Genomic DNA, 17,352 nt, shown 5'->3' with positions numbered 1-17,352 from the left:
GCGAGCTCTTAGAATGTTGTTTTTCTCCAAATATACAGCTGAAGCTGAGCTGAAACTTCATCAGGTTAGTTAATTTGTTCAGAACCCTCTTTAGATTTTGAGAACTTTTGTTACTTCAAACGAACAAAATGCACAAATTACAAATGATGGACTGTACCTTTAAGTGCATGGCCGATTTCTTATCTTATCGATATTCTTTTACTCTTCATTTTGTTACGTTAAATAACTTTGTTTTATCTTCCCACTGAAATCTTTTAAAAAGAAATCACCACTTTCAAGGACAAAATTAGGGCTTTCTATGACCACTTCACACACCACACTAGCCAGTCTTCACACTGAGACAATGGGAGACTTTTGAGACGAGGGTGGCAGCAAACATACCGGTCCTTTTGCCATTGTTTGCGTCACATTGAGCATGCGGGCTTTGTCTTAAACGTGACGTAAACAACTGAAAAAGGAGCGGTATGTTTGCTGCCACCAACGTCTCAAAAGTCTCCCATTAGGATGCCACTTCCTTTCACTACCTTCGAGTTTGACACAAGACCAGAAAAGGACCACAGTTGGTGCACAGACCATGGAAAGATAGAAACGTACATGGAGGAGAAAGTATAATAAACTGCAATGCAAGCTGGAAGCTTATACTGCCTTTCTCAAATATTATGCATGATCACGTGCGGGTTTCTGACTGGTACAAGACTTTTTTCTTGGAATACCAACTTTCAAGGCCTCCTTGTAAAATAACAAAATTCAATTCAATGAGCTTTTCAAGACTTTACTGGATGGATTTAAAATTCTAGGATTTTCAAGGAATTTTTACATGACCTTGGGGACCCTGCTTATCTCTTAACAACATTACAATGAATGTTATATAAATACTTGAAATATTTTTTAAATATTGGATGGCTTTGAGGTGAAAACAAGAATATATTGCACGAGCTATGACAATATTGCACGAGTCGAAGATGAGTGCAGTATTGTCATAGCAAGTGCAATATTATACAAATATTGAATGCTTCGAGTGGTGTAGTAAAACTAGCCTCCCGAGGTGATGCATGGACCATTCTATTTTCCCGAGGCGAAGCCGAGGGAAAATAGAATGGTCCATGGATCACCGAGGGAGGCTAGTTTTACTTCACCACGAGATAAAGCATTCAATATTTGTTTTATAACACTTCACCCACAGATTCTGCTTGATTTTAATATTTTAAATTATTTAAATCTGAACACAGTTGAAATAAACTTCAATTTCAATACAAAATTGGTGGAAAATGTATTTCTCTCTTAAAAACTACCCCTTCACGAAATGTTTGAACCCAAGTCTGCGGCACGCTCTCTTTAGAATAATACGTCCGCGCTACGCACAATGCGCACACCAGCATGCATTTGCACACAAATACCGTGCCGTGGAAATAGTACTTTGGTTGCTAATGGTATAGTACTTTGGTTGCTATGCGCATAGTACTTTTGGCTGTGCACAGAAAGATAGCAAAATTAGAAAGTAACATGTGACTCGCTCTCGGCCAATCAAGACACAGAATCTGTGGGTGAGGTGTTATAATACGCTCTGTTGACTGGTTGACAACTGTGAGTTTCTACGCTCTTAATCGTGCAGAAACCAGCAAAAGTGCCTGGATGAGGGCGCACTGAACAATATCAAAAGTAATATTGTCCGCAATCCGGGTACTTTAACTGATAATGTTGCCGTCATCCGAGCACATTTTACGAAAGCATACAATATGCTGATTTATTTGTTCTGCTTGATGCCTGACATGCCTAGGTACATTATTGAAGTGGTCTAATAAATATTGTAGTTATTGCAGTCAAGACATCATTTCCCTTGTAATTACTAAAACATTGGTTACCTTTCTGTTTTTTTGACCCAAATATAGTGTACAGATTTAAGGAAACTGAGCATTACAAGTCCACTTAACAGCACAACATATTACCTTGGTCATTAAGATCTTGGATAGAGGCAAGAGTGGCTCCATCTTGGGCGCACTGGGTGGATGCTTCTTGCCATGTTACCCTGGTTTGTGCAGCCTCAGTAGGTTTCAAGGCAAAGCATTTTGATGTACCAGAGAACTGTGAGTAACCGTCTGGGCACGTTCCCTGCACCTGAACTGCAATTAAAAGATGGATATTTGTGAAAAAGAAGACCAAAAAAGAAGAAAAAAAGTTGCACTGGGATTGGGAGCAGAAATCCCAGATAGGACATTGGGCAAAACTAGGACACTGTGATTTGATGAAATAGTATGGTAGATAGGTGATGGAATTGTGCCTTTGATGAGACAAGCATGGCATTTGGCACACATTCAGAGTATGTCATGAGAAAGATATTTGGCTAAAAGGCCATCACAGATTTGTTCTTTGACAAAAATATAAGTAGAACAACAACCAATGGCGGCCATTTTGAAAAATTTGAAAATTGCTTGATATTCTACCAATATTTTTAGTTTGGGTTTGTTTTTCTTTCTTTTTTATCATTATCAATTTGGTTTTTTTTTTAATTATTTAATCTTAACTCTCTATTTAAGTTTTGTGTGTTTTTTCCAGACAGTGATCCTATTTACGTGTTTGAACTAAGACGTTTAAATTAGCTGATGATTTAAATACCAACATTGGATTAAATTTTCAAATTGGCTCAAAAACCAAAATGTGATATCTCTTTTTATCACTTGATGACCATTACTAAAACACGTTGTTTTTTTATTGGTGGGGGGGGGGGTTAATCTTTAGATCTTGATTAGGAAACTGAATACTTGTAGTCAACCAACTGGGTTTACAGACGCACTAATCTTAACCACTTACAGTACAAAAGTAAACAAAAACTCATTCAGCTGTATCATTTTTTTGCAATAATTTGAATGAGGCTAAGGTTTTGTTTACTTTTTATGATTATTTTGTGGTCACACCCCTTGGACTTTTCCCTCGGCGAGTCAATTAGATCCACGCCTAGATTGCTCAGGCCAAGTTTGCAAATGTGGCCACGAGACTTGTGGATGTTCTTATAAAGAAAACAGAACCACAGAGCATTACAACTCATCTTATCGTAAGATTTCTGAAGTTGCATTCGTTGAAGTCGAATTTTTCGTGTTTCATCATGAAAATTAGATTCCTTTTTTCAATTGGTTATTTTTTTTAGCAATACGTTTTTCTTTTTCAAATGAGCCATCGACCCCCCCAAAAATGGCCCGCATTAATAGTCACTGAATTAGTACTTTCCAAATTTGGCATTACTTGCGGCCTGACAATAGTTCTGTTCTCACGGGGTAGGCTGGTTCCCGCCCCATAATCAGTATATTGATAATTTACGGACCGGGAACCAGTCTGCTCACAAGGATTGCAGACCCCTCTAAAAAAAAGAAGGGAAAAAAAGGAGTATTTTTTTATTGGAATAAAACATACAAGTTGAAAGTTATAATGAGAATAAAGTGGAATTTATTGAAGAGCACTGGGAAAACGACTTTAATTTTCAAGGGTTTAAAGCCAAAACAATTTAACATTATGAATTAAGTTTTTGCTTTAAGGGAATATACATCATTTGCTTTTGCTGTAATTTTCAGAAATGGATGGAATTGGGGGGTTGGAAATTTATAGCAAATATAGTTACACTTACTTTTTTGAGGTTTTGGGTTCGAAAATGCTATAAAAACCAAGAAAAACAATCATTTTCCTGTAGTCTGGTTCCCTGACTCCATATAAGAAGAAACAGAGCAGTTTACATACATTGGGGAATTGTAAGGTCAGGGAACCAGTCTAGCTGGCTCGTACCCGTTCATAGGTTTGTAATCAATTGCAAACAAGTGCGATGGTCAATTGGGGCCAGTATTTGAAAAAAGGCCAGTTTTTTCCAACGCTGATCGACTGATCAGCGTTGGAAATTGATACAAAAATATCACTTTTCTTGAAAATGACAGTATACCAAGTGCCATGATTTTACAGGATGCTTTACACTGTCATTCACTATCAGTCCAGCAAGGTATTTCAAAATGATTTGGTAGTTTTATTTTTTGATGTTTGCAAATGTTGTATTTTCCCTTTAAGTTAGCCACTGTTGACCAATTTCAAGAACACATATGTAGGCAAATGATTTTGAATTCTCTTTATTTTTTTAAATGATCTTGAAATAGTTGAAAAGATACTCTGCCACAGAAGTGAATGTATACTGGAGAGAAAAGGCAGAAAGAACCCATATCTTCAACGTATTAACATGTTATTCTGTGTAGTTTAAATGCAACTCAAAGAAAGTCTTATAGAGAGACCAGACATTTAAAAGATTTAAAAAAAAAACACCTGCCCCTCCCAAAAAAAGAAAATGCTCAAGCAGTGTTCTTCAAAAATATTATAGTTCCCGTCCTCATCAGCTGCTTTTTTTATTCAAAGACTATTTTGGGGCTAAAATACAATGTCAATAACTTTAAGTTCAGCAAGACCTACGGAAAGAAAACAAATTTCCACAAACTATAATTGGAAAGAATGTTGCAACCTGATGCCACTTTTTTTTCTTCATATTCTTCATATATCATCTCAATGAAGTACATTCATTGCAAAAATTATGAGAAGACATGAATCTGGGACTGAGAAACATTTCCCATTTTGTTAGGAAACACTTAGACAATTTTCTTGACTCTCCATAGACCTTGTACACAACAGCTGAAGTGGCGTCGGGTTGCAACATTCTTTCCCTTAAACATTTTAAATGCATAAATATTTGTAGCAATAGGCAAAACAGTTTCCCAGTAATAATGCCTTGTTATGTATAATTCCTGTGACTGTTTCTGGTTGAGTTATACTTCACAATTAAATTTTCTAAGCAATATTTTCTGCTGGGCAGCTCTGTGTACAAGAATGTTTGGCCGGAATGTCCCATGCAGTTTTAGTATCGTCCTGAGAAAAAAAAACCCAACCTCAGATAATTCTGAGTAATTTTTACAATTTGTGAACTTACCAATGGTGCACAGGAGCAAAATGACACTTAGTCGTAGCATCGTCTCAAGAAAGCATCACAGAAATAGCCCACTATATGGAAACGGCACTCATCACCGGCAGCAAAACCCAGATGTGATTCTAATTTCCGCACCAAGTTGGCTCGCTCGGTTCTTTTCTTTTGTCTTTCCTTGTTTAGCGATGCCTGGCACTGGTGTACTCCCTAATGGCCGAGGACAAAGTTTTCCTGATAGCACTTTGCTGAAAAAGAGGGTTAAAAACGCACAACAGAAAACTTGGGAGGTAGATTAATCATTGACATGATGACTGATAAAAAATGGAAATTACCGCCCAAATGGTACAAAGTACTGTCGGTAATTGCAGGATAATCACCCAAAAATGTTGAAACAAGAATTTGGGTACTGGAACTAATGTCCGGAAACTTTAAAATAGCAGAAGTACTGTACAGTTATGAAACCTTATCGAGGCAGTTTGACTAGGCGGATTGGAAACACTATTCATAGGGATGCGAGTGGTCTTATGAGTAAAATTGTATAAAAGGATATTCAACTCACAAACTTTCCTCCCTATTCCAAATGTTCTAAAAAGTATTCTTGTAATCCTTCTTTAATTTCTCCAATCCGAGTCACAACATGCAAGGCTTTCAGATTTAAAGTCCAAGTAAAAAGAAGTAGTTGCATCTAAAAACCTCGAGTAGCTTTGAAAAATACTGAAGCAAACAGCATGAGACCGTCTAATGACTGCACTGGTTTTTGGGACAGGTTAAACGTATTTAAATATAAAAAGGCTAATTTGTATACTCTTACCTTTAACCACTCATTTTCATCACATCACTGCATTTAATGTTCTCAGTTGCCTGAAACGCATACAGCTATCTTCGACAACAGACATTTCAGGTTTAAGTTATGAAAATTAATAGGATTGCTGCAAACTGCTTACTGAGTGGGTTGACCTAAATATACAAATCTAAAAAATGAATGCGGCCCGACGTTGAGAACTTAACAAGTTCTTCCATAGAGGCTAAATGGCGAAGGTACAAGCAACAAACGGGGTGAGTCCCTACATGTTTGTTTCTTGTATCTTCGTCATTTAGCCTCTGAAGAACAATTTGTTAAGTTTGCAATGTCAAGCCGCATAAATTTGTTTAGGTTTAAATTATCTGAAGATATTATACAGTTCTCGACACAAAAACAAATTTTGAAAAGCATAAAGGTGGAAAGAGTCAGAATAATCAAACTTATAAAACAAAATTTAACAAATTTGTCAGATTTCTGAAATTCATTTTTCTGAGGTCATCACAGCCTTGATAAAATGTGACATATTCTGCCATGGAACAAAGCACTTCCGGTCAACTTCTAAGCGAGACAAATATCAATTTACAAGACTGGCGTACAGATCTTTTGCGTTGGAGCCATCTTAGATTCTTGTGCTTTTAACACATGGGTAGACCTAATGTACATTTATTGATACTGAATTAAAAATAACAAAAAACCCAGCAAGGGCTGCAGAATGCAAAGGCTCTATTGAGACAAATAGCAATAAAACATACTTCTGAAAACACAACAGCGTTTCCTTTGGACATTTAATAGAACTGCCAAAACTTAAAATATACAACCATAAATACCAGCATGCAAAGGTCTTTAAATCAACTCCATAATGAACTAATGAATCCTATGAAATCTAAGACATGATTAAAAATAAATTGAACCTTTTGTAATTCCACTGTTGTTATTCAGTAACATTTCTATTTTAAAAAAGTGTACTTCTCCAAAAGTATATGATAAATTTCAATTATTTTCCAGGAGTTTTATATGTTGGCAGTATTTCTGCATTTTACAGCCAATGCAAAATTTGATGAGAATCTGGCTTGAATGTCTTCCAAAATTGAGATAAAACCAGTAGGAATGACCCCACACTTAAAAAAGTTGTCAAAGTTAATGTATTCTATTTAGCCATTTCAATTTACCATAATTTAACGAAAATTCAAGAAAATAAATTTCTAAACAAATCCCAAATGCAAAGACAGTTATGAATCTGTAAATGACAATGACCGTGTTTTACATAACTAAAACTCTTTTTTTTTTGGTAAGAAGAAACAAATTACTTCTCACATGAAACTTATCACAACTTTTACAGGAGTGTAAATACATTTTGCAAAAATCTGAAAATGAAATGTATAAGGTGCTTTTTACCCAAATAAATGGCAAGAATTATGGACCATACCCCAAAATAATTGAAAACCAAAATGTGTCAGGTTTTTGAGACAACAATCGGTTAGAGAATTTCACCCAAAGGCTTTTAAGTAATTTTTAGTATTTTTTTTTTTTTTTAATTTTGACAAAGCACATGCGCATAAGAAACTTCACAGACAGTACACACGACGAATATTTTGCTCTTGTATTATCGAGTTTGATTCATTGTTATCATTTTTTTGTTTTTGTTACCATCAACTTCGATCATTATGATGCATACAATTTTGGCTTTTGTTTGTATTTATTTATCAAACACGTTCACTATAATATAAATAAACTACATTCTTCCTTCAATTTCGGTTTTATGAAACTACGCAGCCACAAGGACATCTGTCATTTTGAAAATATTTTAAATTGGACAGCAAGGATTGAATGTTCCATGCAATTTCTTGCAAATTAATACAAGATTCGGAAGCATGTCAATACATTTACTGTGACCGCTATACATAGAAATAACTGTAATTAAGGTTGTTTTGATGGAACCGAAGTTCCAGCTTAGTGTCCTCTGACTGAGTCACTGACTGACCTCAGACTGACCGACTGACTCCCCGACTGACTGACCGAGTCACCGAGAGTAAATAATGACCGACACCAAGACTTTTTGAACTCAGCTGAACAGGTAAACCCTAATCTTGTTTCCCTGTTTTTATAACAACGTGTGACAGAGTTAACTCCTGATGCGTTGCCTCAATGACCCAATTCACCCACAAATTACAGGACTGTATAACAAACAGGAGGGCCGCTTTACAAGATCTAATCCAAACAAACTACTTGACAGATAAGATCATCAGTACCCATTGATTTCAACTACATGATCTTGTCTTGTTTGGGCAGAAGTGGACAAGTAGTTCAAAGTCCGAGTCTCTATTCTAAAGTTGGCCATCCAGATATCTGTATTGAATGACTTCTACTTAGATTACCATCACAGCACTAATTTGTCTTTGACTGAAATGGAAGGCTGATAAGATCACCCACAGGCAGCAATATGAACATAATATTTTAACAATAATTCAGTACTAATCTAAATTGACCTATCGCGGTAGAATCGCGTCAATGCAGCTTGTGAAATATTGTCCAATTACATGATGTACAAATAAACGCGGAACGCGCAAATTCTGAGACAACCAAACAAAACTAAACGTACAACAGTTCCATAGGGTTGTCTAAGGGGCGTGGCTAACTCGCAAACGGCGATAGGTCAATTGCCATACATGGATGAAAATTTACATTAAATGTAATAATTTAAAACTGGATGATTGCATTTTTCTGTATTTATTAAAAGTCAATGGCATCTGGTTCATAGAAGCATCAACAAATAAGGAAATTCCTAGCTGTACCAGACTTTCTACACTTTTTGTTTCATTTGTTTCTCATGACAAACATGGGAAGTAAACGATGCAGAAACTAGCTCATCTAAGTAAAACTTTAATGCCTGGTTCATTGTGCTGTGCCTTTCAGTATTTTCAATAGCTACGTAGTAGGGCAAACCATTGTGTTAATGCCAGTGAATTGTCATTGGCTGATATTATCTCATGCATATTTATGAGCCTGGGTATGATTCATTATGCATATTCATGACCCGGGATATTCCATTTATTATGCATCTATTCGTGAAACAGGCCCTAACAGGGTACTCCAATTATTATTCATATAGGTATTTCATTTATCTCGATCGGATACGTTGTCCTAAAAAGCAAGCAAAGTGCCATTGGCTGACTGTGCCTCATGCATATTCATGAGTTGGGCTATTCCATTTATCTAGATAGGTCATCCTCCTCAGCGTCTGCAGTCACTGCCTTGATGTCAGCTAGCGTGCGGACAAACCGAGACCACTCGTCGTGTCTGGGTGTGGCAAGACTCTGTCGGGGAAAATAAAACAAGAAACACTTATCTAGTGACTTTATTTAAAGGTAGAGTATATCATTTGCAGTTATCCAAAAAGTAACTGAGGAAATAATCGTTGAAATGCATACTTGGTTTAAAGATAGTAACGGCACTAAAACTCCCTGTAAAAAAATACTTTCTGGCATGCTGTCATTTTTGGAATTTTCATTTTCAATTCAGCGAAGCCGTAAATGGGTGCACGCAAATGTAGACACGATGCACACAGGCGCGTGGTTGCTATAATTCTTCGGTTCAGTGGGTGACATGTGTCCCAGACGCTGATTGCTTGCGCATTTCAAATCATGACTCGGCAAACCAAGATCCTACAATATTGTTTTCTTGGAATATACAGCATTCACTGAGCTAAAACTTCATCAGGTTAGTTGTTAAGCACCCTTCTTTCGGAAAATGCCTCCATAATTGCCTATTGATTTATTGTCCTTTCTTTCTTATCCATAAGATCTACATGTATAATCTTAATGATAGTATTTATTACTTCACTTTGTTAGATTGTTTTATAAAAGTTGCGGCATTATGGATATAAATGTTGATCGAATTGAATTGAATTGAATTGATTTGGAACACTTTTGTTGCTTCAAAGGAAAAAATTCACAAATGACAAATGATCTTCACTACCTTCAACCCCTGTGCCTCAAAAACCACAGGAGCACTCAATGATTTGTATGTATCCTTCAGTGAATACTTAATAAATACAATCTTATAAACTGTAGTTCAGGTGCTTGTGTAATGGGTTCACAATCAATAAAAAGAAACCTCACAGTAGCTCTCAAAATAATTGAACAGAATATAAAAGCATCAATTTTTGAGGTCAAACCTCTGTGGTATGAAAACATGCTCGACTGTTGTTAGTTTGATCACAGAGCAAGGACCCAAGGAGTCGTACTCCAAGACTTCAAAAGTAAAATGATGGTCGCCGCGCTCGAAAGCTACAATAGAAAGCACCTGGCGCCAGCTTGCTCAGTCGCTCACTACGCTAATCTCGACACAATAGAGATCCGCGCTCACTAATGCCAGAAAAAGGAGTTTGCATGGCTTCGTAGACAGTACCATGGTAAATACGCATGCGCAGTTGTCATACATCGCTAAAAATGAATGATTTTGAAGTGTTTGTTCGCAGTTGGATGATACTGTATATAAATGTGGTCAACATCACTGGAACAATCATTTCATGAAGAACAAAATGCTCTGTACCTTTAGAGTGAAAACTTGTGAAATTTTCCAAAAAAACACATTTCATCAATGATATATTGCCAATTAAAATGTCTGAAAATACATGAAAACTTATCTGAAAGAAATCCAATTTATCTCCAAATTACAGGGACAGATAACGCTTTTAAGCACCAACAACTGCACATTGCTAACTTGAGTTCATAACTCACATCTAACAACTGCGCAGTTGTAAAAACCTATCTTGTCGTAAAATATATTTTTCAAAAAAGAGCAGCGACGTGACATGACTTATTATGCAGCATATAGGGAGGTTGTTGGTTACCAACTAAAAAGGCGGCGACGATCATCGTGTTCAAAGGCCGCTGGCATTCACGCTTTGAATGGTCGAGGCTTGCGGTCACAGTGCTGTAGCTATAGACATTCCCGAGGGATTGGTATGTTAATGATCAAAATGTAAATCGCCCAAGAGTTCTGACTCCTTGGGTCCTTGCTCTATGGTTTGATATGTTAGTAGAAACCGACTTAAAAGCAGTACCTGTGGACCGAGGCATTGGACATTGGTTGCTCTTGGGAGTGTGCTAAGGCTGCTACAGGGCGTTTTGTGAAACAGGACGAGGCAGCCTAGTAAAGCTGGTCCCAAAGTGCACAATTCCATTGATTGAAAATGGCTATTTAGCGGAAATCATTTTAAGCACGTTAGCCTACACGATGGGCCGTATTTTGCCCATTCGTTAGAGTTATCGGAAAATCCTGTTTCAAACTCTTGGGCCAAGGTGACTTAACCCTTTCAACTCAGCCCTGTGTAAAATTGATTGCCGGCAATCAAAATTTTCCCAAAAAAATCTCATGAAACAAGAATTGTATTTTGTAGCAATGCATTTACATACATTTTTGGCCATAAATCAACAAAAAAGGATTAAAACAACCCAAAATGTTTTGTTTTTAAAATGGCTGCTATTGAGACGGGGGGGGGGGGGGGGGGGGGGGGGGGGGGGGGGGGGGGGGGGGGGGGGGGGGTCATACTTGGATCTTTCATTCAAAATGTTTTATTGCCTAGCTCAAAAAATTTCAGATGGTACATAAGTTACCCAGACATGATAAAGAATACTACTGAAAAGAGTGCAAGAATTTAACTTAGTCAAAAAAACCCTCCAAATTAGGGCTGAGTTTAAAGGGGTTAAGCAAGCCTAATTCACCATTGACGGGGAGTCAGTCAGTCAGTCAGGTTCAAAGAGGACTTCACGCTGCCCTCTGGAACCAACAAACACCACAACAAGAGTCACGGCCATTCCAATGGGCTCCACCCAGTGCTACCCTGTGGGTAGATCTCCATTTGCCGCTCTGCATGTTCCAGCCGCGTGTGTTTTGCGCCAGCGCATGAAAGTTGGACTTTTCACACACAAAAAATCACAGCTGTGATTGGTCAAAACGTCATGGGGCAGGGCTTAAGGGTGAACCCTAGTATAAAAACAGGTGTTCAGGCTGACAGACAAATTGTCATCAACATGTCATCTTTCCTTTTCTTTTCAAGTTTTGGTGGGTTGACCATTGACTTTTTTGGGGAGAAATTCTCACCCGAAGAACACCATCCTTAAAACAAATGGTGCTTTCCAAACTGGAAAAGCAGACATTTTGAAAAAGGATCCCTCCACAACATGGCTAAATAGCGTCACTTTCGGACCCAATTGCATCCAAAGTGCTCAGAATTGGAAGCCCCAAGTCCAGGCCAGAGGTTCATTGCCATATCTCTTCAATTCCCCAATTCCATAGCTCTCGGAACTCTCTAATATAAAACAATTGGAGTGTTTAACTTCTAGCTCGGCGAACGGATTTTGGGCCTAATTACTGGGGCGTACCCTTAATGACTCAATCTTTTCTATCAATAGAAGTTATAAAGAAGACCTAGGACCAAAAAAGGGGCATTCTGAGGAATTTCATGAATTCAGGTAGTGATAAATCAGTCAAAAATAAAGTGAGTTGAAAAATTAAAAAAAAATAATTTGTACAGAAATGGAGATAATGGACCCTCTGTATTTGATCATAAGCCCTGCCCACGTCACATTTTTCACGTTCATGAGTAGACAACAGAGCGCCCTCTACGTGCAGTAGACTGGTTCTTTATTGTCATGTCTGGTGCCTTACCTCCCCCACATCGTAGACAAAGACCCTTCCCTCCGCGTCTCCGGCTGCTATCTGCTGGCCGTTATGAGACCAACGCACACGGTTTGCTGCTGGCTGACCATCCAGAGTCACACTGGCCGTTGGCACCTGTCAACGACGCAACAAAATTAAGAAAGTCATCAAAGAACAATCACAATGGACGATAAAGATGAAAACTTGGATTGATGAGCCTGTACTTCTGAACTAAGTCTTGCGATGTTACAACAATTGATCTTAGGCCAAAAAAAAAAAACACTCGGTTTCTGGTCCTGGTCAGACCAAAGTTTCGGGATTGATGCGGCGACGCGTTTTTTGGTTTTTCTTCTTTTTCTTTTTTTTAAGCTTGGATTGTACAGACAAGGTGGGGTACTATTTTTGCTTTTTTTGTGTCCTCATGTACATTGGTGTCCTCCATAATTTGCCTTGGTGCCCTCGATCATTTGCCTTGGTGCAATTTCCCCATTCCTTGGTGCTCCTTGGTACAAACATTTGAGGTGCGGCAATAGAGGGCACTGTTGGAGCTACCGCAGAAAATTTTGAAAAAAAAAAGGATTGACGTGCATGATTAAAATTGACGTGCGCGCTGACCAGAGACCGACAATTTTTGTTTTTTGGCCTTATATCTAATTATTCCATTACATATTTTGCAAAAATACAATGCCGTTACTGCAGTATTTAACAATTGTTGACTGCCGTGATGTGGGATATGACGTTTTGAACACCCGAGGGGCGCATATTCGCCTCGGGTGCTATGCGGCCCGAGGGTGTTCAAAATGTTATATCCCACATCACAGCAGTCAACAATTGTTTTGTGATACCTCTGTCTTAGATTCTTTGGCTTTTGATTGTCAACTCACATGCATGTCGGTTGCTCGCAAACAGCTGATCGTCTGCTAGTTCGCTGCTCCCACTCATGTGTGAAAATATGGTGAAAATAGCGTGGGTACCAACGATACAAGCATTTCACACCGTACGTAACATACGTACAAAGTCATAGCACACTCCCTGTGGGATATCATGTACGTGATATCCCACAGGGCCGTGTGCCGTGACTTTTTATAAACCCAACACATGATCGTTCAAGGCCAACGAAAATACAGTGTTCAAGACAGAGGTATAACAAGATTAGGTGGCACGCCCCATCATACATACACCTACAAGTCTTAAATTTTGCTTGTTTTTTTTGTTTCACTGGCTTAAGAGGAATGCAGTCACGTGGCTATCAATTGTAGACACGTAGAAAGTGTGTTTGGTTATACTGGCCAACACACTAAGTTTTCCAGGGTTGTCGTCTGCATATCCTCAATACAAGTTATAACGTTCTAAGAATATTTCAAGTTTGAAATTAAGGGATAGTTTTCACCGTATATGGGACATTCTCACACTCATCAGTATTCACAATACTAATGATTAATAAGGGAATAAATGTGTGCATGGCCGGTTTTAAACACTCTGTTTAAGATGGGGAGAAGCAATGAGTGACAGAGTGCTTTGCCAAGGGCACACACACCATAACCCCAGGCTGGTCTCGAACCCACAGCCTGCAGAATTACCCGCAGACCACCAAATTCAATGCTCCAGACCACAAGGCCATGGCACTCTACCTAACATGACAATAAAAATAATGTTTGTTTTACCTCCGTCTCATTATTGAGATTCCACAGGTCCAGCTTGCCCATGCCATCCACGGTAGCAAACAAGGCAGGGTGGACCGGGGACCACTGCACATCATACACGTAGTCACTGTTGTCCTCAAACGAGTACAGCGGCTTGGATTGCTACGGAGAACAAAAAATCAAAACAAAAAACAATAAAGGTGGTGTACCTTGAGATGACGAGGTTAAAATTACTGTTGGTCACCACACATTTTCTGACCTTTTTAACCCTAACTCCCTAGCATGATTTACTAGGAACCATACCCATCCTGACAAATTCCAACCATATGGGAAACTGCACACACGTATTTCTGACTTTGATTCTGGGGGTGTTCCAACCCAATGTAAAAGACTGTCAGTTTAGGGGTACTGTACCCATCCTGACAGATTCCAACAAAACATGTTGTTGGGGTTTGATGGGTTGAGTTCTGTTAGGGTTCATAAGTATTTACCAACAAAAAGGGATGGTCTAAGTCAAATTGTTTTGACAACAAGAGTTTTCTATCCGAAGCCGTGTTTCAATGCTAGCTCTTATTTCGTTATAATGGAATTTCTGTCGGGGTGATTTAAATTCAATAGTGGGTTTTGCCCTTCACCGACGTATTTTATGAACACTGTATACTCAGTGTTGTCTGGCATGCAAAAAAACAAAATCACAAGCTTACTCGAGCAGATCTCGAACCAAAGACCTTCCGTTTGCTCGTTCTTGGCCGTTTCAAGTCTAACGTTGAAGCAGGTACCTCAAACAAACTACTTATAATTTATTTGTATTGCCTGATGAGTTATGTGGATTTCACTTGACATAATAGTGACTTGAGTTTCAATTGACTAGCTTATACGGCTACATAGGTCATTCTTTAAATCAAGGGTCCAAAGTGGTATATTTTTCCTGTCCCTGTTACCTTGGTACTTTGTAATTTATTATTCAAGAATCATTAAGAATGACTTCAAATTATTATAATTTTTTTTTTGGTTGGTAGTTTGCTAAATCGTAATAACACTTGGAAGACGACTGCATTAACCCTAACCGCCCCAAATCCTTCAAAATCGTCTTTGCCAAAGTGGAGGAATTTGGAGGATTGCGGTTACATGGCAAAAGTGTGTTATTGATTTCGTAGGATGCATTTTGTCAAGGTCTTGGGCCAGACCTTGTGTTGTTTTTGCTCAGCCATGCATAAATATAGGCCTGGATTATGCTTGAAATCCTCCGCACTGCTCCAGGATGTCACTGGCCAAGCCTCAACATACTGACAGTCACCGCCACAGGATTTTGCAGGATTCAAGCAGTGCTCATCCCTCCACAGACCATATTCAGGAAATAATGGAGGAATTTGCAGGATTGAGGCTGCATGCTGTTTTTCCATGAGGCCAATTGGAGGATTTTGCAGGATTGAGGCTACATCCTAGCAAAAAAGGCCTAGGGAGTTAGGGTTAAGGACGCAAAATTCCATCTTATAATAGTTTATACGGTACCCGCTGCTATGTACATCAGATTTGAACCAGCCAACCGATCCCGTTAGCTCGGCAGTCGAGTGGTAAGACGTCTGCACTAGAAAGCAGGAGGTCACTGGTTCGAGTCCCACCTGAGTGATTTTTTTCCAACTTTCACTCGGGAGGTAACACACTGAGTATACAGTGTTTAAATGTCGGTGAAGGGCAAAACCTAATTTGATTTATATCATCCCAACGCAAAATTCCATCTTAAAAGGAGAGCATCATAATTATAAAATCATGGATGTCAGATGTAACAGGGACAGGAAAAAAAGTGGACTTCACATTTACAGAATGACCGACATAAGACTGATGAACAGTAACGAGGAAATATGCCTTCATCACAGTTCATTTGAATAGCTTGTGACTTGGCTTGGGACTGGAGGCCTTGTGATGGACTCGTGAGGGTTCAACAACAACCCCAGACTACTCACTTTAAGGCTCCATAGTTTGATGGTCCAATCAAACGACGAGGACAGGAAGAGATGAGAGAAGTCCAACTGTCCTTGGACGTGATGGCAGTCAATGCCTGTCACTGGACCCTGGTGTGCCTCATACGCTTCGTTAATACCGGCCTTACTGTGGGAGAAAATCAATCACAAAATACCTACGTTAATCATCCTAGTCTTCTGCACTTCACAACCCTTTCAACTTTTGCAAAACCATATTTGTCCATGGGATTAACACTAAGCATCATTGATATATCGATACTACTCAATAATTCGATATTATTTTGATATCTATATTGCCGACAGCAATTGTTTAATCATATTTAAATGTTTGACACTGAGGAATGATATCGAAAATATCGAAAATGAGTCAGTTTATCGTCAAAATAAATCTCCCGTTTGTGTTTTTACTTTGTGTTTAACATTTGCTCTATTATGAAATAAACGCGGGGGCAACTTGTGCTTGCGACTCAAAATAAAAACATTGCGAAATGCCAAGCAGCATCACCATTGTGTTCTACGTTTGCTGGAATTAGCGGTCTCCCCAATGTAAAACCTCAAAAGAAACCGCCCGTTCTGGACAAACTGTCAGTGCTGAGATTTGTTTTAAAAAGTTTGAGCAATATGCACCAGAGAAAGCTGTGGAAAATTGGGACTTAAGATTGTTTTTTTTTGATACTTAAATCAAAGTGTCATCCTTATGGGTCTTTAACTTTTACATGGGATAATCAATATATCGAATATTCTTGATACTGGATTTCCGATATATTGATTATTGAAAATTCTGATATCGCCAGTGCTTAGTTAATAATAATAATAATTAATTCTTATATAGCGCATTACATCATTGACACAATCTCAATGCGCTTTACAAAGTTAATAAAACAAATGTCATTAAATACACTAAAAAAGCTCATTAAAAATATTAATACATCACCAATCTATTGATTTAAATACCAAGTAAAACTCATTAAAAATACATTAAAACCACAATCAGTCAATCATCATGAATGTTATTTAAAAACCTGACGGAAGTAATACGTTTTTAGTGCCGACTTAAAAGATAAAAAAGAAGGTGCGTTCCGAATAAAATAAGGAAGCTTATTCCATATACTGGGTGCTGCTACTGAAAAGGCACGCATGCCATAATGATTTTGATTGAAACGGGGCTGGACTAAGCGTGTTTCATTGGAGGAGCGAGTGGCTATAGAACTTTCCCGAACTGTCAACAAATCCAACAAATAACCAGGTGCGTGTTTATGTAAGATTTTATAAACCAAGATAAGGATCTTGAACTCAATACGCTGTGCCACTGGAATCCAG

At 38.3% G+C, this 17,352-nt stretch overlaps 2 protein-coding genes across 3 annotated transcripts in view; both read right to left on the bottom strand.

Annotated features, from left to right (window-relative positions):
- LOC119720134 (macrophage mannose receptor 1-like) overlaps positions 1-5,455 on the bottom strand; it is a 39,184-nt gene extending 33,729 nt beyond the window's left edge. The window contains exons 1-2 of the mRNA XM_038189690.1: positions 4,949-5,455; positions 1,947-2,120 (exon numbers count right to left, since the gene is read on the bottom strand). Coding sequence (XP_038045618.1) covers positions 1,947-2,120; positions 4,949-4,988 — 214 coding nt within the window. The 5' untranslated portion in view covers positions 4,989-5,455. The remainder of the gene's footprint in view (positions 1-1,946; positions 2,121-4,948) is intronic.
- Positions 5,456-6,511: 1,056 nt separating this feature from the next.
- LOC119720133 (cytoplasmic dynein 1 intermediate chain 2-like) overlaps positions 6,512-17,352 on the bottom strand; it is a 30,632-nt gene continuing 19,791 nt past the window's right edge. For both annotated transcript variants that reach the window (XM_038189688.1, XM_038189689.1), the window contains 4 exons: positions 16,015-16,159; positions 14,072-14,212; positions 12,417-12,542; positions 6,512-9,058 (listed from right to left, as the gene is read on the bottom strand). In XM_038189688.1, the coding sequence (XP_038045616.1) occupies positions 8,954-9,058; positions 12,417-12,542; positions 14,072-14,212; positions 16,015-16,159 (517 nt within the window). In that variant the 3' untranslated portion in view covers positions 6,512-8,953. The remainder of the gene's footprint in view (positions 9,059-12,416; positions 12,543-14,071; positions 14,213-16,014; positions 16,160-17,352) is intronic.

The sequence above is a fragment of the Patiria miniata genome, unplaced genomic scaffold (genome assembly GCF_015706575.1).
Source record: "Patiria miniata isolate m_02_andy unplaced genomic scaffold, ASM1570657v1 HiC_scaffold_9, whole genome shotgun sequence".
NCBI lineage: Eukaryota > Metazoa > Echinodermata > Asteroidea > Valvatida > Asterinidae > Patiria > Patiria miniata.
This window is presented reverse-complemented; position numbering and strand designations above follow the sequence as displayed.